At 37.4% G+C, this 25,077-nt stretch overlaps 3 protein-coding genes and 2 long non-coding RNA genes across 6 annotated transcripts; 4 read left to right on the forward strand and 1 right to left on the reverse strand.

The window, feature by feature from the left end:
- Positions 1-2,335: 2,335 nt before the first annotated feature.
- LOC111338369 (homeobox protein Hox-B4) lies at positions 2,336-4,031 on the forward strand. Its single transcript, XM_022944853.2, has 3 exons — positions 2,336-2,482; positions 2,660-3,036; positions 3,259-4,031. Exons 2-3 carry the CDS (start codon positions 2,709-2,711, stop codon positions 3,543-3,545), a joined length of 615 nt encoding a protein of 204 aa, XP_022800588.1. The 5' UTR covers positions 2,336-2,482; positions 2,660-2,708; the 3' UTR covers positions 3,546-4,031.
- A 7,323-nt stretch (positions 4,032-11,354) lies between these two features.
- On the reverse strand, positions 11,355-14,060 carry LOC148724215 (uncharacterized). Its single transcript, XR_015992049.1, has 3 exons — positions 13,880-14,060; positions 13,143-13,330; positions 11,355-11,654 (listed from the first exon to the last, which is right to left on the reverse strand). It is a non-coding gene; the product is annotated as an uncharacterized LOC148724215 (long non-coding RNA).
- LOC148724216 (uncharacterized) lies at positions 11,761-13,615 on the forward strand. The gene is made up of 2 exons (XR_015992050.1): positions 11,761-12,184; positions 12,364-13,615. It is a non-coding gene; the product is annotated as an uncharacterized LOC148724216 (long non-coding RNA).
- Positions 14,061-16,077: 2,017 nt separating the features above from the next.
- On the forward strand, positions 16,078-17,005 carry LOC148724217 (uncharacterized). Its single transcript, XM_088734356.1, has one exon. It carries the CDS (start codon positions 16,091-16,093, stop codon positions 16,658-16,660), a length of 570 nt encoding a protein of 189 aa, XP_088590482.1. The 5' UTR covers positions 16,078-16,090; the 3' UTR covers positions 16,661-17,005.
- A 3,443-nt stretch (positions 17,006-20,448) lies between these two features.
- LOC111338776 (uncharacterized) lies at positions 20,449-24,298 on the forward strand. 2 transcript variants are annotated; one of them, XM_022945305.2, is made up of 2 exons: positions 20,449-20,862; positions 22,862-24,298. In XM_022945305.2, the coding sequence occupies exons 1-2, from the start codon at positions 20,478-20,480 to the stop codon at positions 23,158-23,160; spliced, it is 684 nt and encodes a 227-aa protein (XP_022801040.2). In that variant the 5' UTR covers positions 20,449-20,477; the 3' UTR covers positions 23,161-24,298. The 2 variants fall into 2 exon arrangements, 1 of the variants encoding a protein (XP_022801040.2); XR_015992048.1 differs by lacking the exon at positions 20,449-20,862 and adding an exon at positions 21,255-21,985 and having other exon boundaries at positions 22,862-23,000.
- The last annotated feature ends 779 nt before the right edge of the window (positions 24,299-25,077 follow it).

Consider the following 25,077-nt stretch of genomic DNA (forward strand, 5'->3'; position numbering starts at 1 on the left):
ACGACAGTGCAAAGGTTTCTTCTACTGACGTGAAATTACTCTTGATATAAACAATCTCCTAATTACCACGCTTAGCTGGCTCGCTTTTAACCACAAATTGCCCTAAAACCACAATCTAGGAAGTTTAAAATTTTCTTGATCAGTCTTTTAGAGATCCATTGTCAATTCAGAAGTTTCCTGGGCAGTTGAGCTTTTCCAAATATTTTGTTATCACCCTACGGGATATAAATAAGCCCCACTGTTTTCAACGCATTAAAAAGGATATTTTCTTTAAGATAATTTACTCGTGCTTTAACTACTGCACGCTTAAACTCTGTTGTGTCTAATTATAACGTTCTAGCAAAAGAAAACATTTTTATTTTTTGACAGAGATCTAAGACTAGATTTGGTTTGATTCGCGAGCAAAAGATTATACATACACGGGGATCGAACGGCACGCGCGCGGACACTTAAAAACCTAATTACCCCTCTCTGTTTAGAGTAGTCTTCATGGAACCGTGGAAAATGCAGGACATTTCCGCAATGATATAGAGAAAATTACCCTTAAAATCACTGAAACAAAACCAAAGAGTTACTGAATCTTACCACTGTTACGCAAGTATGGGTTAAAAAAAAACTTTCTACGCGATCTTGTTATCATTGGTGGAAGTAAGGACAAATAAAAAGAATGATTTGGTGATCGTTCTCTTCCTTGGGAAGGAAAATGCTGTTCACATTTTGTAGGCTATGTCCGGCTTGCTTTAAAAAAGTAACGTTTTTTATTTGTTCCAGTAACGGGTTATTACCTTTTCTTGTATTTACATTGGATATTATCGACAATTTCTATGTTACTTGCAGCCGGGAGTCACCATCAAAATACTGTTTACACAAACTAAGCTAATTTCCTGTAAAACTTCTGTTTAAAGAGGAATCCGAGGTTATACCATATTCCTCTGTAGTTAGCGCGAAAAAGAACCTTCCGGAGAGATTAAAGGTAATTAAATGGGTAAACACAAAATCTAATGATGTGAGTACGGAGCAAAATTAAATTTCTTTGAAACTCATCATGCCACAATTGTACTTTTCAAAGCCGTTGTACAACTGCAAAATGACCTGAAAATGCGAGCGCGTAAAGCGAAATAGAAGAGCTAATAGTAGTCTATAGTGCAAAATGTATTCTATTGTATAATTACTGTGTGTTAATAACCTGTGCCAGTTTATTTGATTCCTTAATATTTAAACAGCGTGCAGTCTTTGAGCACAATTTATTAGCCAAGCTTTTACGTACTTGTTGACGACAAGCGCGCGGTCGGTTTTCAAATTTGTTCTTGGCTATTAATATCTGTACAATCTATGTATAGCAAACTTGTGGGGGGGTATTCTTTTTCCTGATTCACATGTAGCATGATTTAGTACTTTCGAAAAACACCAGAAAGCTCAAGGCCAGAACATTCCAAAAAAGCCTCGGGCTAATTTAGCGCGAGCAATTTTATTTACAAAAGGTATTTACTTCGATTAGCGCTTAAGCCTGCCCATTGGGTTTTCATAGCTCATTTTTAATATTCACTTCGCGCAGGCGAGGTGCAGGTCCGACTTTTTAATTTTGCCACAAGTATTATTGCTAGATCTATTAAACAGCATTTGTCTTCTGAGAGTTAGAATTTTGGCAATTTAAATCTTAATTTACAACTGCAGGAAAGGAGCGCCCCGAAAGCTTTTTGCATCAAAGTGAAAGGGCGAATTACTTAAGAGGCGACCGAAAAAAATTAAGACACTCCAAAAACACTACCATAAGTTCCCCCTCAAGCAGAAAAAAGATTGAACCACGCTAAACAATTATTTTGCCTGGGGACTTTATTTGAAAAAATTCAATTTATTTTGTGACTGTTAAGCAAATAAGTGCACAGATAATGATACTGCAGGGATTTTGAAAACAATCTTGATTAGTATGATAAAGTGCACGGCTTTTGGCACGCGTAACGCTTTTAGAAGCATTAAGAGTCGAGGGTCGAAATTGATAATTTTGCAGCAGAAAAACTGGGAAATATCCACCGAAAATAAATGAATTTGAGGTTGTTTGTCCTCTTATATGGGGTTTAATTCACGAACCGGATCTTCGCGTTTGGAAGAAAGAGCTGTTTGTTATTATACAGGATGTGTGATTGTCAGTCGGCGCAAACTAAACTTTCTCACAATGGTGCTTGCAAGAACATAGATGAAAAGTTAATTACATTGACACCAAAAAGGCCGAGTGAATAGTTAACAATTGGAAATAGAAATGTCATCAAGTGCTCGCAGGTGAAACAGGGAAAAGACGGGTTTTAAAAAGAACATCATGGGGCCACTATCGTGATTAATTCTGCTGGTGGATGATTGGTGAAACGGATTACTAAGCCTAGATTTAAGGCGTTGGTCGATCAAATGATTGTGTTTCGGAGAAGCAAATCTTCTGGTTGCGATAGAAGAAGTGAAACAAGCACTGTTATTCCCCGCCCCCAACTAGGTAATCATTGGCTGATTTTGAATGGCTGTATCAGTAATTAAGCATGCTTTAAACTGTTTTTCTAAAGCTTTAAAATTCGTTCATTATTTATGATATTCCTTTATGATTCGCACAATGGTGAACATAATTTGGCAACATTGGCCACGTGCGCATAACACTATATATGCCTCATTATAGCTGACACTGACACAACTAGCGAGTTCCTTGTCGCGCGCGGGTCAACATCATGAGTTCGTCTTTCTACATCGAGTCGCTAATCCAGAGCAGTAAACCGAAACCTTCAAGCGCTTCCATCTCGGAGACAAGACACAGCTTCGAACCAGCTGTTCCCTGCTCTTGCTGTTGGACTCCTTCGCAATCTGAAGCCTCAGGATTATGTCAGCTCTGTATTCCAACAAGTCCGGCGGTCCATCCATTTTTACACGTCCGCGGAGCGACCATCCCTGATGCAGCAAGTCTGTACTCAAAAGCCGAGTTTCTGAAAGCGGAACATGCTCATTTACAGCCTCACTACGCAAGCAGCGAAGAAGATCGCCTCCGCTTAGTGTCCTACGGTAATTATCTGTAATTTTTTTATTCTCAACTTGATACCTTTTTACTCGAAGAAGCCACATTATCTAATCTGGCGACAGGTGTTTTGGTTAAACCGTGGCACACTTCAAGCCTTTGAATCTTGAATTTTTACTTTTTTATCTGTACACATGCTTGATTGTGCCTAGTGATAAAGCTTTTTTAACGTTTTTTTTTTTTTTTTTTTTTCTTGTTCTGCTCAACAGTTTCCCGCGCCACGGAGCCGGGTAATGTGAACAGAGGAAATTCAAGATCAAAACGCATTCGCACAGCATACACAAGCATGCAGTTACTGGAGCTTGAAAAGGAATTCAGCCAGAACAGATACCTATCCCGCCTGCGCAGGATTCAAATCGCCGCGCTTTTAGATTTATCCGAGAAACAAGTTAAGATCTGGTTCCAGAATCGCCGAGTCAAATGGAAAAAGGACAAAAAAGCCGCCCAGCACCAAGTCACAGAAAGCGCTCAAAGCCCGCTTTCCCCTTCAAGTTAAAGAAGCCCCGTTGATCATTTCTACGTCTGCTAAAAGAGAGCAAATTACGTACATGTAAATATATAGAAAATTATAGAAGGTAACGACTTTTTTTGTACAATAGTTTTACGGAACAAAAAGGTGTCTAAAATGGCTGCATTAATCGGATAATTCATTATAAGGCTAATTAAATCCTTGGTGAAACGCATCGACTCTGTCACATCCACGCGATAAGACACGATAATCATTACTTCAAAATGCATTCGACGTTAGAAAGATTGACCTGAGTCGTAAATACACGAAAGAACGATCGATCGCGTATATCTTCTTTTGTATCTGTATTGCTAGTGTTAGGCAAGTACAGTTTGTATTTCAGGAACCAAGGATGTACAAAGTACTTCAAGAACATATGTTCAGTCTAATTGTTGTAGAAAAATTAACGAAGGTCTTTAGCAATGAAAAGCCATTGGTTCTTCCAAATAAAAAGATATCTGAATTGACTAAAAAGCGAGTGACTCGATCTACTTAAAATCATAATTCATAATATTTAACTGGGTTTACAGACTTCTGCTCGAAGCGTAATGTTTTTGTATATTTGGGTTTAATTCAGAGCTTGAAACCGAAAAGTATCATGGCACTCGAGATCATATTGTTGTCATTTGTTCGGCATTCAAGCACGAGGGAAAAGCTTAAGAGACGAAAATATGGTATTTTAGCATGCTTTTAGAATATATCTTTGAATTCTATTTTCACATTTCCCGGTGCGATCAAATTAGCACAATTTGCCGTGCCCCTTTGTTTGATCAAGAGCACAAAACAGCAATCTTGTAGTTTCAGCTTTGCAAGGAGCCTCTATTTAATTGAAATTAATTACTTTTCTTTCGGAAAAAACCGAGGTCATCAGGAACACCCTTTCTCTAGGCCATGACAAAATCATTCGAGGAATCTTAATTTTTTTTTTTTCAAAAATTCGAAAGTTTTCCCGAAATGGAACATAATTATTTCATAGAGTCGAACTGTTAACATTTCCACCTGTAGATTTTAAACCGCAATTGTGCAGTATCCATTTCGAATGAAAGGTATTGATTTTACATTTTCCACTTCGTTTTTGAGAAAATATATTGGAAGATATACTTTAACGAACAGCCAGAGGCATAAAGAGTAAAAAGTGAGTCAGCGAACTGACTTCTGATTTCTTTTTTACGCGCTGCAACTATTCAACCATTATGATTTGAGCTGACACTTCGCTCGGGGCGATTCATCAATATCGAATATTCGACAATTGGCAATGCTTAAATGGAGATTTACAAGCGAAGGATTCGTTTGCACGCATTTAAATATCAATTTAACATGCCACAAACTTTGTTTACGAGCGGGTACTTTGTGGAATGACGCTCGAGCTGCGGTTAGACGCCAATGATTCAGTTTGTTAATTTTACTTTCGTTAGCTTCTACACACTTTGACATTTACAATTAGCTCATACATTGACGCATTTTCGTTTGGCACAATAAAGAATACATATGAGTTTTAAGAATTAAAATCGCCCTGTTAGAGGATGGGGAAACTGTCAAACGCGAAACAGAAGTTTTAATTCTTCTCCAGTATGCTCAAATGACGCCCAACCTCGTAAATGACTTTGTTAATTGTAGGCGGGCGATACAGGTTTTACAGACCTCTATCATGAAAACTGCCCGGGTTCTTCCTTCTGTGACAACCCAAAAAGCTATAACTAAACTTAATTGAGGTTTTTACCGTCTCCTTAAATCGCTCATTTCTCCTCGAATTGAGTTTTTGAATATCAAACGAAATCACGTCAGAGAACTAAAGGATGTTATCGCAAAAGGGACCTTGCCGTTGCAAATGAATTCTGTAATGTTCCACGAAGAATAAAAAGAAAATCGTGCCTGTTACCAGTGCTTAAAACAAATTCACGTCCGAATTATTTAATCCTCGGTGGAATACGGTTTTGACATGCTAGCTTTTTAAAGGCATTGAGAAAGAATCATAAAATTTAAATCATAAGAATTTAGAACAAAGAAACTTCGGAACGTCAAAAAGTTGAGTTTATTTTAAAAAACAAATTAGCATAACATTGTAGGGTGTAATTTGAGAAGTTATCTTGTAGGTCCATAATTTGTCAAGCGAAAAGGCAATTCTGCCTTTCGATGGCGGTAATAAAGACGCGATACTTTTAAAGGACAAACACAGACACAGGAGAAAAATGTTTTTTCCTAAAACGGTCATCCATAAAAGAGAGCATCTCTTCTTTTCCCATTTGGCCAGTTCAGTTGAAAGTATACTCCAAGGAAAAGAGTCTTACGATGAAAATCTAAATAATCCCTACGCGATCCTCTCAAATTATTTACAACAGCTTACGAGGTCTTACATGAAATAATCCCGCGAGAGAACACGCTCCTAATTACTCACCGAATTGCGCCGCAAATACCGACATTTTAACTATACCAATAAACGTTAATTTTCACATGACAACTTTAAAGCGAAATTCCAGCTCAAATTTCAAGGCTGTTTGCCAGGAATTAGAAAAGCACTTGAAATTTTGCAAACACGTTACAAATTAAAATGTCGGACTTTTTATTGTTATATTAACTATCTACGCTGCGATTTGGTAAAATCCGCCACACAGGAAGATATTTCGAATTAATCTCTTAGGAAATGCATGCAGTCGTTTATTTTTACATTCCGGTTAGTAAATTGAGGGCAAAGCTGGTTATTTCCTTGCATGGGCTTGGCGATTTTTTTTCTGCCTTTGTCGTATCCGCCGGCTATTAGGAGAAAGCAAATTATGTAAAACCCGCCCGTGTAGATTGTATCTTTTTAATGGATAATTACCCCTGATATGGCTTCCCAAGTTGGCCTTAAACGAGGCTATATTTCAAGCTCAATACTTTGGTAAAGAAAAATACTAGCACCTGCCCCATTCCCCTGTCAAACTTCAAGTCATTAATTTAAAGTTCATTTGCAAAAACGAAAACGGAGAGTAGATGCATTTGCACGAAACAGCCCTAAGCATCACGCTTTCTTTTTTGCTTTTATTTTCTTTGCTTCTTTCTTCAACAATAATCCTTTTTTTTTTCTTTTTAATGGGTTAATCTCCAAAACTTATCCTTTGCAATGGAAAAAAATTCTTTCTCGGGGAAAAATGGCTTTTAAATGTCAATTCATGATGAGGGAAGATGACGGTGAATATTAAAAACTCATCGTAGCCCGTTTGAACCCAGCTTGATGTCATTATATTTCCCTGTAGGTATCGTATGTAACATCGAGATGTTTAAATATTGATATTAATTTGGAAACAGTTTTGGATGTTTTGAAAGCTCCTTCTAACCTTTCTGTCACGAGTAAGGGCTCCAGTAATTACTCACGGGCCCCACCGGTAGAAGGACTGAAAAGTCGCAATATTTAATTATAGAAGTTTTGTAATTTTCCGTATTTTGCTAAAAAAAAAAAAGAGGGCTTATTATTAGTACGTTTGCATTGACAGGCACAAAATATCTCAGAATTGACACTTCTCCTTCAACATCAAATTTTCACCTTTTTAAAGCGTAATTCGCTTCTCCAATTTAACAAAACCTTAATGCCGACTTGCGCATCACACTACACAGACTTTTAGAGTGAATCGTCTTTTATTTCAATAATATTCAATTACGCAAACCATTAGTTATCTGACACTCCATTTCGACTTCCCCATAATTTCAATTCTCATCCCGACTGTGCCTATATTTCTCTGGTAATATGCTCTATATTCTCAGTGCGCCAAAATAACCAATATTTTTTGTGAGTACTCATGGCACAATTTTTAACAGAAACTAAACAAGAGAAGATGTTTTCGATGGATAAAAACACACTTTTAAAAAATACAAATCAACCAACTTAGCAAAAACCATCCACAACTTTGCATCGTTTTGGAGATTCTTACCTTCGACTTTTATACGTTTTTGTTGTTATATCCTAGGTGATTTACCCTTTCACTCGCCTGAAACATTTGGTCGTGTGTACAGTCTTTTTACTTCAACATTCGCGATGGGCGTGTGCTATTATTTTACGCAAACAAAAGTCATTTTCGATTTATCTTTCGTCTGCTGTTACAAAAGATTCCTGTTTCTTTGTGATCAATCAGGAATCCATCGTGTAACGGGCAAAATGAGTAAGATAAATTACACGTTAACATCGTTAGCGTGAAAGTTTCATACGAAATAAATGAATCGGTTATGAACGACAAACAAGCCAAAAAGGCAGGTGAATCGGTTCCTAATTCGCAAAAGAAGACGAATAAATGTGAACATATTAATTTCCGGTAAAACAACTATTCCCCTTTGGCAAATAGATTCGTTTTCTACTTGAAACCGCTTATGAAAATTCAAGATTTTAATTATAGAATGATGCCTAATCGGAAATGAACCTAAGTGCCAAAAAAACCTATTGAAACTTGTCGGTTCGGCTTGATTATTCCAAACAGTATGTTTTGCTCGCATCCTTTCGGAAAGCTTCAAAAAAACTTCTTTTAAAAACTGCTTTTGTCTAATTTGAAAAGGAATCAAATTTGCATCTTTGAGGGCCATTTAAACTATCAAAGAACATTTATTTAATTAGGTAATTTGAGAAAATTAATTTGTATCCTTTTTGTTTGTATTTAAGGAGCCGGTGAAAGTTTCCTGTTCAGCGCGCAAATCAGCCCTCTACGGAAAAATGATTAAAGCTTTAAAAGCCTGCGGGCGTTTTGAGGTGTCCTTCTACATTAGAACAAATTTGTTAAAAATAGATGGGTAATTACGTTCTATGGCTGTTAGAAAATTGATTGCTTTCGGAGACAAAATAGTCCTTTTTGTTTGCGCAAAATGTATTGACCTCGGATAAAATGAAAAAAAATTTAGCTAAATTCTCTGATGTCGGTTTTAATTTTCGCATTCTATATGAGAAAATCTGATTCATTCTGTAATTCAATACCACAGACAATCAATTTTTTCCCCTCTAATCGGTTTGGAAGACAAGGTTAACTATTTTATGTAACCATGGCAAAATTGTGATTAGATATTTATTAAATTTCGCGCGTGTGCGCGTGTCTAAAGTCCGCACGAGCAGTTAAAGGACACACTAGCCATGCCACGCGTTTGTAGCGCGTGGTAATTTCCATGTGTGCGTGGGTGAATGGGCTTTATCAATTCGTGATTTTTCACTCTCTGATATAAATTAAAAAAAAAAAAACCGACGACTGCTATATTCAGTACAAACAACATATATTTGCTAAATACATGTGCCAACATTTTAGCATCACATCTCTGTTTACTTTAGTAACGGCCAATAGCAAGTTCGAAGTAGTCTAAAACTCCTGCTACGAAAATAGGAATAATTGAAATGTCACTCGGCTATATTCGCCTGCTATAAAACACTTTTCCAAGAAACTCTTTTGCTCTTTAAACTGTGTTCTGTCGCTGACAGAACTCAAGGTTTAGTTGACACAGTACAAGAATATCGAAGGAATTAAAAAAAAAAAACAAAAACATGTAGGTGAATTGAAACAATGGAAGTTAGCCATTTTATTTTGTAACGTTTTCCCAGAGCGTGTTATTTATATCAAAAGCTAACTTAACCACGCGTATCCTTCTGTGAAGAGATGACAAAGAACCACTAATTTCTCCATGAAAAGCTTCATTCTAGTCCACTGTTAATTGTTCACGCTGTCTTTTGTGGCGGGAAGGAGGTCCAGCCGTGAAAGATACAACGAACGAAACAAAAAAAGACAAGATAAAGTGGACACACACGGGGTCACATTTGTTACAGAACAGATGTAAGCTCGCTTCTGTCATATTTATGTTCGTTTCTTTTGTTTCCCGAAAGAACAGAATTAAAACCGAGCAACATTAAAACTCTGTGATCATTACATTGACTCGAAGCCAATTTTTCACCTCATCTCGAATATAAAGCCTTTAGAGCCAGTTACAAACTTTTCTCTCCTGTATACGATTCGTTATTGCATGGTCCAATATATGAATACTAATATGTCCTTCCAAACTCTAATTGAAACAGAGCTGTTTGCCATCGGACACGGCGTTTTTAACCGGTACAAAGACAGAAGAATTACCGGTAGGTTTTTGGTTGCCTCTCGCTGTAAGCTCTGGCAAACTTAAAACCAGATTTTTGGTTCGTTTAAAATAATGTTAACTAAATTCTAGAATGAAAAACGAATCAGTAAGATTTTCGTCTTGATATTTGATTCTTGTGTTTGAGTCAAACTTGGAAGTAAACGACAAACGACGTCCAAACCAAACCTCTTTAAGAAATAAACACCGATTTCATTCCGCTCTTTATTTCTGTCATTTAAACCTGTCTAATAAAATTAATTACATTCTTCAAAAGAAAAAACTGAAGAGGGACATTTGGCTGGTAGGGCCAGAATAATAAATTGCTCAAATGAAGGTTGTTGTGCGTTTAAACACTCGCCAGTTGCTAGAGATCGCATATGTTTTTAGAATAGTCGTTTTATGTAAGCCCCTTTCTCGTGTCACTTAGGATTAGCGGTTTTTGAGATTTAAATTAAATATCTTTGAGCTAAGTTTGACGCCGTTTTTCTGTAAGTGTAGCACTGATTCGCAGGTGGGTGGGGAAGTGATTCTCGTTTGATTTTACCGCGCGTGTTTGCGTTTTTGAATAAAAAATGGTGAAGTTCTGAAGTAAAACTTATGTTTTTGAAAAGAAAAAACAATTCTTTCGATCAGATATGTGACTTCTAATGATTAATTGCTGTCTCTTTTGTTGAGTTCAGTAAGAGAATGTATAAAACTATTTTCCACACGAAGACTAGTTAAATTTCCAGCATAAGAATATCTGATGATATTCTCTTGTTTCCTGCTATTGCCAGAGAACAGGGAAATTGTTGGCAAAATTATCCACCTATCCCCACACGGGACGCTCTCCCCTCTTATGAGTCCCCTGTGGCTTGTGTTTTATTGCTGAAACATGCGAATGCACAATTGGGAGATTACTGATTCGATCGCATCTTGATGACAGCCTCAGATTTCTTCATTTCTCCATGCTCATGAAATATTGTGCGAACAAACTAAAGACCGAAAATATCATACATAAGCCGGCTTCAAGACAAAATCAGGACTTCAATTTGTTTCTTAAGGATTTTTCAGTGAAGTTATTTCTTTTTCATTCAGCTGAAAAATCTGTACAACCATTTTGTTATAATGACTTCATCAAACATTACTCGAACTGCACAAATACCAAGCTACAAACACATTTGATACAGTATTTCTTGAAAAAGGGCGACAGAAGAAGAACCGATTTCCCAAATCAAGACTTGAACTAAACCGCAAAAATGTCGATAGACTTCAATAACTGAAAATATAGTGTAAAATCAATAGAATACATTGTATCATCTTCGGATTCACTGTTTAACAGTACTGTTCCTCGATACGTAGTTTCGTAATAGATATGATTATCAAGGTTTGGTGACAAACTGACTGCAACAAATAGTTGTTCAAGTTTGCTAAAAGAATCTGACGTTGTGGCGAATTAAAAAGCAGAATCTTCCACCTATAACTATAAAAATGTTACAAGTTGACAAAAATGTATTTTTGATCCAAAAAATTAAAAAAAAACAAAAAAAAAACTGAATGCTGCTGCTTCGTATGATGGCAAACGAATAAATTACCAGCATCAGACAAACTATTCCGCCCCGAATCTTAAAACAAAAAGTATACATCAGATAATAATTACTGAACACAGATCGCCTAGATTGTGTTTGTCGCTACCTTTCGCAAATTCCGTTTCTCTACTTTCGATACAACAAGAATGATTGAATGAACGAGAATTTTGAAACATTTTAATTTTGTTCATCACGAGAAAAATAAAACTTGAAAGATAAAAAAAAGGTACTAAAAACCTTGTTTTGTTCTTAGTATTCTCCCTGCAAACAAGGCATTGTAGTTGTTTTTTTGCGAAGACATCTAACAGGTTGGCTTTAAAAGTTGAAGGTGGATTCTTTTTTTACTTATTAAGGAAATTGGACCATTAAAAAGATCACAGCACACAATTTGCGGTTTAACATCTAATTGTCTGTGATTGTCCTGTCGGAACTAGCCTCTTCAGTTAAAAGCGTTTCTTACCTGAGGAAAACAAAAGCAAGAAATCGATTTCGTTTAATTATATTTATCGGTCTTGTGAATAATACACTTTGTAAGAATAAAGGGCACATAAACTCACTCACTCAGATCATTGAGAAGAGCGTTTGAAAGTGCGCCTTAAGAATTTCCATCTGTATTTATCAGAACTTTTTGTTCCAAACCTGTAAGGTGTGATAATTTCCAACAAAAGAATCAAATAGATGGGCGCCTTTAGCGTAACGAAAACAATTACCAAGATGCCGGGTGGTTTAAAATACTGGCGACTGCATGTCTGAATAAGGATGTGAAACATTAAAAGGACACAGGTGAACTACAGATTTTAACAATGTAGCTCAAGGCTACGCTTTCGTTAAATTTGTTAAGGAAAAAAGCCATTGGCAAGTTTCCGCTAAAAAGATTCTTACGCTTTTAGGACTTTTCGCGTCCATGGTAAAAATTTCTAACCTGTACAGTTTTACCAGCTGTAGAGAATTTACCTCCGATATTTTTCTGCGGCGTGCTTTCCAAACAAGGTATCATGGCGATATATGTTTTTTTCAAGCATCTTTGTTTGTTTTAAAAGACAAGTTTATGTAATCTATGTTTTTCTTTTACTGTTTCTGGCATACAGGCGGTAAACACTTGTCCCACAATTTCCACGTGTTAGCTGGTACCCATTGCACTTTTTTTTGGTATCTATTTTATTTCTCAGGTGTTGATGGACGCGTTACTAACCGATACTAGATGTTCTCGGAATTCTCGTCGCTCACTTTTGCACGTGTATGCTCAAAAGACCGGTGAAATGAATAATAACACAACCGCTTTTGAACTGGTGTTCTGTTGTTAGGCATCAGCAGGAGGATAAGCGGATAGACGGTTTTAATCCGTTGATTTCGTACAAATCTGTTCATTATTAATCTACGGGTTCAATGCTTTGATCTTATGTGTACATGTAATCTTTTGTAATGTTACTCCTGTCTATCCCGAAGTCATGCACTTTTAAGCTCCTGTCGGTGTGTCTTTCTTTTATAATTATTAGTTTAACTTCCTCCCGGTAAACTGCAACACAAATTGGCATTACCCTCAAGGGTCGAAGTCAGGTTGATGATTTTTTACCTTAAATTAGGTCTTATATTTTTCTCTCTTGTCAGTGAAAGAGCACAATAACGCCGACTTTTAAGCAAAAGTTTTGCAAGCAACTTATTGTATTCGATCAGCTGTTTTCAACGAACCTAACTGAGCCGGGAATACTTTCAGTGGAAATAACTGAGACTTGGGCACATGTTTTGACGTCAGACTGAAACAAGTCAACAAACACATGCGTATGTTAAGTCAGGATTTAAAAACATCGAGTTGTTAATTTTTCTTATTAACTATTATAGGTGAACTTTCTCATTTATCTTTAAACAGAGCATACACAATATCACTGATTTCCATCATCCAAAGTTCTCAAATATTCAGTCTACTTTAACGCGACGTGGCTTGTTTTACCTTATTGCCATAAAGCTTGACTAGGGAAATGAACACCACATAGTCATCAATTTTCCTCCAAATTGTGAAGAGCAAGTCTGTTTGAGCTGTTTGCGTTTGCTTTTGTTTGAAACGAGTCTTTAGAACGCTCCAGCAAGCAACTGTGAACAATGGTCCATGTAGTATACGCTGGATATCACTGAGTCAGACTGGTGATCAGATTTCAGTCAATTAGTTGTTGGGAAGGGAGAATTGAAATATAATGTAGAACTGTTTGAAATTAAGGAAGAATGATAATTTAAATTAGAGATGATTTTTTTTTTATTGTTTTTGCTTTTGTTGTGTAATTTTTTGGTGTGTGTTTGTTGCTATGCTTTTTGTTGTTGATGACGTAGTTTTCTCTTTGTATTTTTAGTTTTTGAAGGTTTTTTTTTTCAGAAATAATATATTCATGACTAGACGTAAATGCCAATATAGCTCCTCAACAACAGCCATTTAATTGCCAACTGACGAACAGCGTAGCAAATGCTGAACAACTCTCATAAGCGAACGATTTCTCCTAGCTGCACTTTGCTAGAGAGAACACAGTTTCTCTTTGAAACTAAAAAAAAAAAAGGGGGGCGTTATGCAAACTGTTGAGCTCAGCGTTCCTCATTCGTTTTGCTTTGTTGACAATACTCTTCTTTGTCATTGCAACAAGCATCAGCAAAAATTATCAAGGGTCTTGTCTTCGAAATGACAAGTGCCATGATACATACCTGTCTCTATACAACGGCGATTTCCTTCTGTTGAATATGCTGGTACACTTGGAAAGGTTGAAGCCGAGTAGAAACATTTCTTATATCTTATTCCCATATTCCCAATTCAAACACCTCCTGAGCTTCGTTAATCAGGAAGCAACTAAATTCCGTATTTAGCCTTATCTCGGTGAAAGCTCCAATCATCATAGGTTGCTTGGCAACTTAACGTAACCTATGATGCCATTCTGACATCATGTATGACCTTGCAATTGAATCCTAGCGACAGATTTTGCAAAATGTATGATGAAATTTGTGCAGAGTGTGTCCTTTGCGGGAGATTAGTTCGATTGTTTTCCTTCTCAGGCCCTGTGGTGATCAGGTAAGTTAATAATCAGAATTTCATTTTCAGCATTCAAAAGTATTCGAGGTTAAATGTTCAATGTGTGTTCTTCGCGCAAGTTTTGTTGCAACTGGTTCTTCCTCAGGCCCCGCGCGACAAAAAAGTAAATAAGAGATCGGATTTTCAGCAGATGTCATTCAGCATCTCTTAATATCAGTTGCAGATTTGAGACTAGATCTAAACTCTTCAAGTCTATGATAGAAATAAAAGGATAAACTCGATAAGGATAATTACCGAGACGCTAATACATATTTGCATAGGCGGCAAACGCAAAAGGAAATGACGAAGTTAAGGAAGTGGAAAGTATGCTACAGATATGAAATTTTGAAGTAGTGTCTCGAAGGACCGCCGACTGATTTTTATTTAAAAAGGAACCGATACGAAATAGAGGGAATTTCCAGCTCGAGGTAAATACCTTTTGGTTTATATATGCAGAACGATGAGTATCAGTTAAGTTTTTTGACAAACTCCTACCCAGCCGTAATTTCCGTTGAAGGCGAATTTTAGTCGCAAGTTTAAAAAACGTTTTCTTTCAATCGATCAACATTCAGAAGAGGCGTCTTGCTCAACATATATTTAGTCTTTTGGAATAATGAAGGGCATTATAAAGTAATGAACTTAACGGCGATAATAGCAAAACAGTTGTTTTAAGAAAAAAAAAATATTACGAATTGATTTATTATTTTTTCTCTTACGCCGCTCGAAAATTACTTAATTAAACATCTTACTGAGGTATGGCAGCTTTCCAAGTATATCTCGTTATTTGGAGCAAGAATTTCACGTAAAAATAAAATCAACGATTGAATAGTTTTTTTTTATGATAAGTGTGTGTATTTTGGAAAATTATTGCAACCGCGAGGAGTTGTGCAGAAAAAATACTTATGAAAACATTCGAAGCGCCGATGAGTCGAAATCGCATATTCGTTACAACATTTTCTTCAACTTAAATTACCTAGTTTGAAAATTCTATCAACAGACAAACCTTCCGAGTTATGTCATCGTTTAAAGTCTAAAGCTGTATGCGGTATATATTACACATTTGTTCAGTTCTAAATGGCCTAAAAGTCCTTTGAATACAAAATACATCTTTAGACACTGTCAAGGGAGGCTATGCGGTAACACACCGAGATACTAATTTGACGTTAGCTTTTCAAAATACCCGTATATCGCTCCACATCCCAGCAACACCAATTTAAAGCGTTTTTAGCTAAGTATATCCATCCTTGTATTCGAAAACCTTCCTTGTCAGCGATCAAAAACGTAATTTAAAATTACTCCCCAGAATTAGAATCGGCAGCCACATATGTTTGAGAAACTTTAGCGACCGACCTATTTGTTTAGGACGGAACAACAGAACCCTGTATATACGCAATAACATCATTATTATCACTTTTATTTGTTTTTATCAATACCATTACTGTTAACATTATTACTTTCATTGTTCCACCTATCGCGAAACTACTGTCTGTGTTTTTATTCAGTTTACTTTTCTATGTAGAATTGATTTTTCGTGTATGTTTTCCGCTTTGGGCAACTTAGACCGTTTCATGGTTTTCTTTCCAGAAGGGAAAAAAATATCCCGTCATGAGGGTAAAATATGAGGATATAAAGATCCGGTTCTCCATCAAGATTGTTAATACTTAGTCGAATGATATTACACACGATAGGCTTTCTTTTTCTATAATACAAAAAATGCTGAGAATGGCAAATTCCCCGCAAAGCATTCTGGTCGAGCGTAGCCCTTAAACCCTTAAATGTTATTTGATGAAACGGTCAACAGCAAATTGATCAGGTTCTATTATACTTTTGCAGGACCTAAGTCGGTAGAAATGTCTAACCTATACCTACGCCAGGCTGGTAGATTTTCTGATTGTTCCGAAACAAATATTTCCGCTTTATTGGAGTCATTTGAAGGTGGCACTAGTTTTTCTAAAGAGACACATTTGTCGATGGGGCACGAAAGCCCAATGGAAAGTTTTCCGAATAAGTACACAGTACCACAGGCCTTTTGCATAACTCCCGCAATAACTTGCCTTCCTTCAGTTTCGGCGAAAAGTTTAAGCGAAAGTAGCAGAAGCAGTGTGAGCCTTCAACTTGTTCAGGAAACAATGTTCACCAAGAATACTGGTCGAAAGATCTTTGATGTTCAACCACAAGCAAGGTCTGAAAGCTCTAAAGACGTCCCCGGCTCGACTTGTTGCACTTCATGTGGGATCCAGGTCTTGACGTACAGTGAATACCGCGTAAGCAGCGCAACCTGGGCACTAGCGGGTCTGTTGTGTGCCTTTGGTTGTTATTTTGGCTGCTGTTTAATACCTTTCTTTATCAAATCATTTGAGGACGTGGTCCATTTATGTCCACTTTGCAAGACGCAGTTAGGGAGATTTACCCAAGTGTGAAGAATGGTTCCATATTTTGCAGCCAAATCTGCTGGGGAGTCAACGAACCCGAGAATGGTTCCAAAACTTTGTATCACGACCGCACCCAATATCCTTGGCTGATCTGTGTGCATTCCTGTGTGTTGTTGTGAGTTGTTTTATCAATGCTAGGTGAATACAAGGAAGAATAACAAACAACTAACGACAACACGTAGGAATGTGGTCAGATCGGCTAAGAGGAGAGGGAATAATTTGGATATATGAACAAAGTTGAAATGGTAAATTGGCCATCGCAACGATTACAAAAGCTGACGTTTCGAGCGTTAGCCCTTCGTCGGAGCGAATAGAGGAATTGTGGGTTGTGTGTGCTTTTAAAGGCAGAAAATGGAGCTTCCCACCAATAACGTAGCTCCATTTCTGCCTTTAAAAGCACACACGACCCACAATTCCTCTATTCGCTCCGACGAAGGGCTAACGCTCGAAACGTCAGCTTTTGTAATCGTTACGATGGCCAATTTACCATTTCAACTTTGTTGATATATCCAGATTTCGTTACTCCCACCGACGCAGCCCCAAACAGTTCCTTTCGAAACTATCAGCCTTTATTAAGAGGAGAGGGTGCGGTCGCCATTTACAATTTCGGGCCCATTCCGCGGTTCGTGAAATTCAAATCCCTAAACCAATGAACTAGTAAGATCATTTGCCAAAAGTACATCGTAGGACCATGTAACTATGAACGAAACTATGTCGTTATAATGGTTACGCCTTGCGGCCCTAGACTTTGCTCTCCCGGAAATTCAGAAGAAACGCAAGCGAAATCAGATCCATTTTTTAGTTCTGTCGATAAAATACAAATAACACACTCGATTTCTCAGCTGCTCGCGTTCATACGAGGCGGAGGGGTAAGAGATTGGAATACTATTGACACAGAGGGCCGCAGCTCCAAACAACGGCACGCTGATAATTGTGGGTGTGCGTGTTGTCCCCATTGCGAGACAGCATCGCAGACAAGCCAGAAAGAGACTGTGTATGTAGGTTACCCTACAAAAATATCGACGGTAGATTTACACAACAGGCTATTGTTATCGGTTCATTTTCTGGGTGCATTAAACGAAGAGGCTGCTGCAACCACCTGCACCAACTGTTCGCAAGGAAGTAGAGGGAAAGCTCTGACTGCACCGTTAAACTGTGATGCTTCATTGCGATTGAAGACATTAAAAGGGTGATAGACAAGCTGCCTTCATTTTGTTTGAAAATATGCCCGATCATCTTTAATTCCTCAAGCGTTCTGTTCTCCGGACCGTATCCGATTCAAGTGTAGGAAGGTTATTGCTTTTTAAAGCCATGTGAACGATCATGATTATTTTTAAAAAGTAGTTGACCGCCAATATATTAACACAACCCACAGTTCCTCCATTCGCTCTGACGAAGGGCTAACGCTCGAAAAGTCAGCATGGAAATTCTACGGTGGCCAGTTTACTTCATCAACCCAGTTGATAGAACCAAAACACCTTGTTGCTCCCACCGAAGCTGTACCACAGTTTCTTCAGAAACTGACACCCTTTATTTATTTGGCAATATATTCATATGCAGATTCCGGCTTTGTAAAGACCGAAATCTTTGATCCATATTGTATGACAGGGTTATTATTGGCACCAAATGGTTTTGTTGATTACAAAAACGTAACCGGTATCAAGAGCAATTTGTAAAATTTGTAAAGCTTGCATACATACTATGGAACGTTTTACAAAATGTATATGAAGCTGAAATACTTGTCTTTGAATTATCCGTAAATGTTTACACGGTTCAAAAATTAAATTATTTCACAGCCTTGATACAAAAACAACATGTTCAGTCAATCCCTTACTTAGCGCCATTTTCATGATGATAAATTAAATACGGACTCTTCTACTCTGCATAGCTCGTTATTTTCTCTGAGACGGTCAAACCTCTTGCGATTTTCCTCAATAAATATTTCTACCGATTTCGTAAGAGTCGATGGAAGTTGAACTTATTTTGTTCTGTTTCGGCTAGAAATGTTTACGCATCACTCCTGCAAAAGCTCACAATTTCCCAGCTTGATTTTTCAGGAAGAACTACGGTAAGGAAATGAAATTAGTGTTTTCTTTAAGTTTTAGTATGACCCAAACCTAATTATACCCTTCTTCCTCTAAACGAGTAGGGCAGAAAAAAGATTCTGGTTTAACAAAAAAAAAATTACTTTGTGTCATATTTTTTTATTAGTTTGCTAATTTTCAAAAAAGACATAAAACGCTTTCGTGTTCCTCTAAAACCTTTTCGTGATTTTCAAGAGTAGCTTCAAGGGTAGCTTGTGCTACGTGAGATGTTTGAGTCGTTTTACCGCAAAGTGCGAAAAAAACCTCTGATATGAAAAAATATATATATTAGTTTGGTATGAAAGAAAAACCCAAATTGAGGAGACTAAGCTAGAAAAGAAAGGGGAGAGGGATATAAAAACATACACATTGACACGGACGGTAAACGATCAACATCTAAAATTTGGACATTATGGAGAATACAGACACTATTTGTAGAGAGTGAGTGTGTTTGGCAGCTCGAAGGTGATTGTTTTTGTGATAAGGAAGGGAAGGGATCGTTTGCATCACGAGATCTGTAAAGAATTGACAGCAACTAAGGTGTTTCCTTTCGTCAACATTCTGCAAATTAGTTCAGTCCTTTTTTTGAACTAAAACTTCCAAATCGAATTACCTGAGAATTTTATAACTAATTTTAGCTGTGTTTGTAGGAATGTAGAACTATCTGAGAGTTACTATTGGGTCTTTTAACAAAAATTTGTTTGCTTTAAGTCTCTGGCTGAATTTTAATCGGCTGTCGCTTTAAAAATACATGAAATCTAAAACAAACTAAGTCCTTGAATTCTTTGTGACTAAACAGGAAACACAGGAATTAAGTTCAAATTCTAAAGTGACTTTCGCCACTTTAAGGAAAGAAAATAATGCCGTTCCCGATTTGTGGAGGACTTTTTGGCGAAGGAATGACGGAGCTAGATGTCAACAGTAAAGGGAATACAATCAATAGTGGAGATCTTAAGAATATGGTACAAGGAAGCGAGATAATTTTAAAACAAACTCACGTGTGTCAGTAAACACAATGAAGTTCTCATCTGTAATCGATTCCTGCATTAGCTGTCAAATGGTATAATTAATGAGTTTTGATGAGTTACGCTCGATGCCACACTTTACAAAAGATGTTCGTGGCCGAAAAATTGTCATTCTAAATCAAAAATTTAAAGATCAACTTCTGTCAGACGATTCCGTTTTAGATTTTTTGCCTTTGTAATGCGTATTAATTTGCGACCACTGCCACTTTACTTCTTCGTTGCAGTGTTTCACTTAAGCTGGCACAAGCCTCCTGGGTTAAACTGCACTCTTGCTGTTAAATAAAACAAACGCTCTGATATATCATAAGTGGGTGTTATTCCAAAACTAGTGAAGTTTTTTTAACATTCTCTTTCACTGGTGCACAAATCACGGTGATTATCGTCCTCAGCCGGAAAAAAAGAAGGATTCTTGAGAGCTTGATGACATTGAAGCATAGGGAATGTTTTGAACAAGTGATTCTTGACACTAGGCAAATGCCTGAAGTGTTTCAGCCGGGATAAGTTTATTTTAGCGATTTCTTCTCTTACCATCGGAATTTCTATAGACTCTTGACGGGATATTATCACTTCATTATTTCTAACGTCTGAGGCGATTCATGTAATTGGATAACAATGTGTGACACGTGACCACAGAGCCCGTGAAACCAAATAAAAACCTGCTGCACTTCACTTCAAGAAGACATTGTCAACCATACCATGTATAGTACACGCAACATGACAAAAACCATGGATCGATTTAACAGCACTGCTCTCGAACTTAGTTACCCCATGAACTCGCAGAATGCACTTGGAAAGAGTAGAACACAACTTCAGCCTTACAATAATGCGCAAACCAGCAACACTGGGGCTCATCAAGTTACACCATACCTTCGATACGGCCAAACACAAGCTCCCGAGCAAGTACCGTTAGACTGGATCATCCCTGTCCTTCCAGAGATCTCCAATGGCTTCCAAACAGTTTCTCAGTCTTTTGTACAAGACTGGAATTCAGCGCTACCGCCATTTGGTGCAAGGGTTTACCCAAACAGGGGTAGGACGTCCTGCGGGGAAGATGCACTCCACTGTTTCAATCCCTACACAGGTGGGCTTTTTATATTCCTTTCACAACTAATCATCCATTAAAAAATAAGCTGACTTTTCACACACAAATTAACACTACGTTTACAGCTCTGGTGCCGACGTTTAACCCACTTCTATATCCTCAACTTCCGCGGCTCAACCTCGGTTTTTTAAGAATCTTACAATTACGTGAATTGCCCTTTGCTCTTGTCGTGAAAAATGTGACGGTGGTCATCTTGTCAAAGAAGACAACCAAGCTTAGATTGAAGTTTTCATTCTGTAAGAATAATCGGAAATATTGTTGTTGACGCCTTTAGCCGCTTACCTACTTCTTATCCGCAGAGGTAAGACTAGAACTCGAGGCGGCGGTGTAGGAATTTCGCGCGTTGGACATTTGCCGTCTTAGAAATGACGCACTGAATGTCTTTTCGACTTAAATACTTCTTCCGTGGTGATTCAGTTGGGTGATTTCTCCTCAGCCTGAGAGAGAGATTTTGTACAGAAAACAGGACTGATTGTTACTCAGATGAAAATCCATTTAGTGAAAGTCTAAGTACGAAAGGGCCGCCCAAGACGCTAGGAAGGTTCGCTGCGTTCTTCGAATAAGGAAATCCAAGGGAGCAAAATGGAGCATTTCTAGGTCATGGCGCGAGCATTCCTTTGGAGTTCCGCTGTGTTTGAGTCTTCTTGACGTGTTTACATGCACGATTTAGTTTACCGAAGCTTAATTAGGCGACTTTGTTAAACGTTCAGTTCCTTATGCCATTACATTTTGTTGACAAAGTAAAACAACTAAAAGAGGAATCTAATTGGAGCTCTGAATTCAATCCTATCAGCGAGCGCCCCTTCTCGATTTCTGTACTTGTCATTCAAGTCCGTCTGGGAGTGACTTATTCACAAAGAAGACTTCAGATTTGAAAACAACAGCTCGTTTTGATCAAAGACATGGTTCGATTTATCCACATTGGATTATTTCAAAACCAGTGACAAACCAGGTTGTAAACTCACTTATTGATGTACCTCCAATTTCCTGCATGCGGCGAAGGACATCACAAACAGTCCACCTCTTTTTATGAAGCTGTGACTTTGCACTGACCATGTTCTGTGGAATGATTTATGTTCGTTAATCGCGCTACGTGTTCAAGGTGAGGTTTCAACCTTATGGCTACAGTAACACGTTTGATCTCATACAGAAATTAGCTTGTAAGCTCAACTCAGGTTGACCACAAAGTCCTTCCGTGTATTTCTTTCACTTCCATGATTTCTTTACTAATCCATGGCTACGCTGTTTTTACGAGTCATTGTGTATCAAATTAACCGCTGAATAGCTAATTTCCTTTCCAAGCAGATCGTTGTGGTTTGATCCTCTAGGAAAGAAAAAGCTAAGGTTTATTCAACCAAATGTTTGCTCTGATTCAGTATGTTGAAGATCGTCGCAGATTACGAGCGAGCTCAAATGGCCGAACGCTTAAACGTTCGAAAACTAAGGCAGTTCTTAATTTAATTAGGAAATGATTTGAAATATTGTGCAAAGCACAATGTCTGAGCAAGAGCTTTGGACATTCTCTGACGAATTGAAAAAGCTGTTTGATTGTAACGATAAGTCTCCTCGGTGCGTTTGTACGTTAACATTTTTGGTAAAAAAATTGCTAAAAGTGCCATTGTCCCAGGAGTAATTTAGGCTGGGTCCGACGGCGTAACAGATGCCAGCTGATAATTCAATGCAATAAGCAGTTTTTAGAGTCAAAAATGGTATTTTAATCCATTTTGATTTACGATCCGTCAAACATTTAACCGAACGGATAAGCTTAGTCAGGCAAATTCAACTCTTTAGAGCAATTTACCTCGGTAATCTTCTTCGGTCAAAGAACTCTTTTATGAAGACTCGAAAACGCTACAAGAGTTTGAATTGATGCGTTTTTTTTTTTAAATCTTTCACTTTTAAGCGTCAGAACAGTTAGCTGCAGTAGAGTTTACCAAACTAACACAGTGCCATGATTCTTGTGTAATATTTTCGTCAGAGGAGAGACCAAAAGGTCGTGGAAGGGAATCTTGGTCGTCCGCTACAGTACGCTCGCGAGCAAGAACAGCATACACGACAAGACAGCAAGTCGAGTTGGAGAAGGAGTTTCTATTTAGCCGATACATAACCAGAGCACGAAGGATAGAGCTGGCCAAGTCTTTAAATCTATCGGAAAAACACATCAAGATATGGTTTCAGAACCGAAGAATGAAAATGAAAAAGAACGAGACAACATTTGAAAGCACTAAAACAAGCCCAAATGAAATCCGAAGATTGTACAGCATGGCGGATGATTAACTGAAATAACACGTTCACACACAGTTTTTAACGGTTGGAAATTTATGATTTAGATAGTGCATTCAGTTGTCTATATATACTGTATATTCTGATATCAGTTGTATATTGAAAAGTTGACATTTATTTTTGTAGGACAAAAAACATTTCCTCACACATGTAAATATTTCACCAAATATAACAATATTTCGAAACTAATTGAATTTACTTCAAAATTTCAAAGCGCGTATCTATAATCGATAGGTCCAGCTTATTCTCGCATAAAAATCTGTTCTTTAAATTTTGAACAAATAACCTCTGAAGTGCTGCCGATCTTCTGCGTTCAACTTGTTGAGAAACGACCAACTTAACACTTCAGTTGGATTTCCTCTCCTGCATGGAGAGTTGTTGTTTATATCACGAAGGTCCGTCACAGCTAAGTTAAAAGGCTGAGATTCATTCAAACGGTGGAATATATATATTCTCAAGAATATTAAATCATTAGTCCCTCATGATAAGTTGCTCTACGTCAAACTTATGTCACATAAGAAATTTTTACCTTGATTCAATTAATGGTTAAGAACGTGCAAAAGGTTTCAGTTTATTTCGGGACGATAGCAATTCTCGACAGACACCTCCCAGTTAAATGTATTCTTGTCTTGGAACTTTAGTTACTTAATGAAACGTGTATCATTTTGAATTTAGCACTGCAACCTTCCCAAACCTCTAATATAATTTTCATCAATTGCTGGTATAAAATCAACGGACACCATTTACATCATTTTGTTTCACTGTGAAGTTCAGCTCAGTTCATTTAGTCCTATTTTCAAAGTTGTTGAATGAAGAGTTTTCTTGATCTTAAAGATTTACAAAAAAGTAATGGATTCTATTTTAAATCTAATTACAAGACCCTATTAGTGGAAAATATTAACTTCCATGTTCAAAATTTGACCTCGCTAAAACATGTATTTATTTTTTGGGGGGAAACATTCGTTTGATTCCAACGTAAAGACGGTCCGTTTTGATATACATGGTGGTCTTTTTCCTGTCTGCCTGTCTGTCCTTCGACTCGTCTGTCAGTAAAATCTTATTAAATTTATTTCGAAAAATATGTCTATGCGCGATTAAAATAATAAACAGGCCTAGAGAGAAATAAAAAAAAGCTTATCACAACATTCTTTTTCGTTTTACCCGACCTATGGGGGCTGTACTTTTAATCAGCGAAAAGATTGCATCTCAAACTTTGTCAACAGGCTAAAACTGTTTTCTTTTGGTGATCACGCGAATTTCTCAAGTTGAATGATAATAATTGCATAAAAGAGAAAGCAGTTGGATGAAAGAGTTAAATATAAACGGATCTTTACTGAGAGTTCATCGATTTTCTGTCCGTGTAAAAGAAATGCAACTTTGCCCCGGCCACTTCACGGGAAACTGGAAAAGATAATTTTCTTTTCAAAATTCTGGTATTCCATTCCAAAGCGTTTTTGAGTGACCTGGCTAAATAATGGCGCCTACAGAAGAAGATAGATAATTAAATATCAATTATTCGGCAACTACACCCAAATTTGCGTCAAAGTTTATTTCAAGAAAAAAATTATCAAACTCAACCTGCATCCGGATATCACGTGTCAACAACATTAGGTGGCATTTCCGTTTACTCAATTAGTCTTTACTTTTAAAAATTTTTTTGCGACCATCCTGTTACAAAGTGATATATGATGTCACGGGCGACACCTCTTTATACCTGATGTGGAATGGTCATCCGAGATTGAAAAAAAGGGGGTAATTCTCGAAGTGGAACAATGGCACGAAAGTCGTCTTTGTAATTAGAAATCGCTCATGAAAGACGTTTTGGTTTGACAAAAAAAAATATAGTGAAGACAAAGACAGCTTAACGAAGTGCCAAGGGTGTGAAATATGAAAAACAAACACAGTTTAACC

The sequence above is a fragment of the Stylophora pistillata genome, chromosome 9, assembly GCF_964205215.1.
Source record: "Stylophora pistillata chromosome 9, jaStyPist1.2, whole genome shotgun sequence".
Lineage (NCBI taxonomy): Eukaryota > Metazoa > Cnidaria > Anthozoa > Scleractinia > Pocilloporidae > Stylophora > Stylophora pistillata.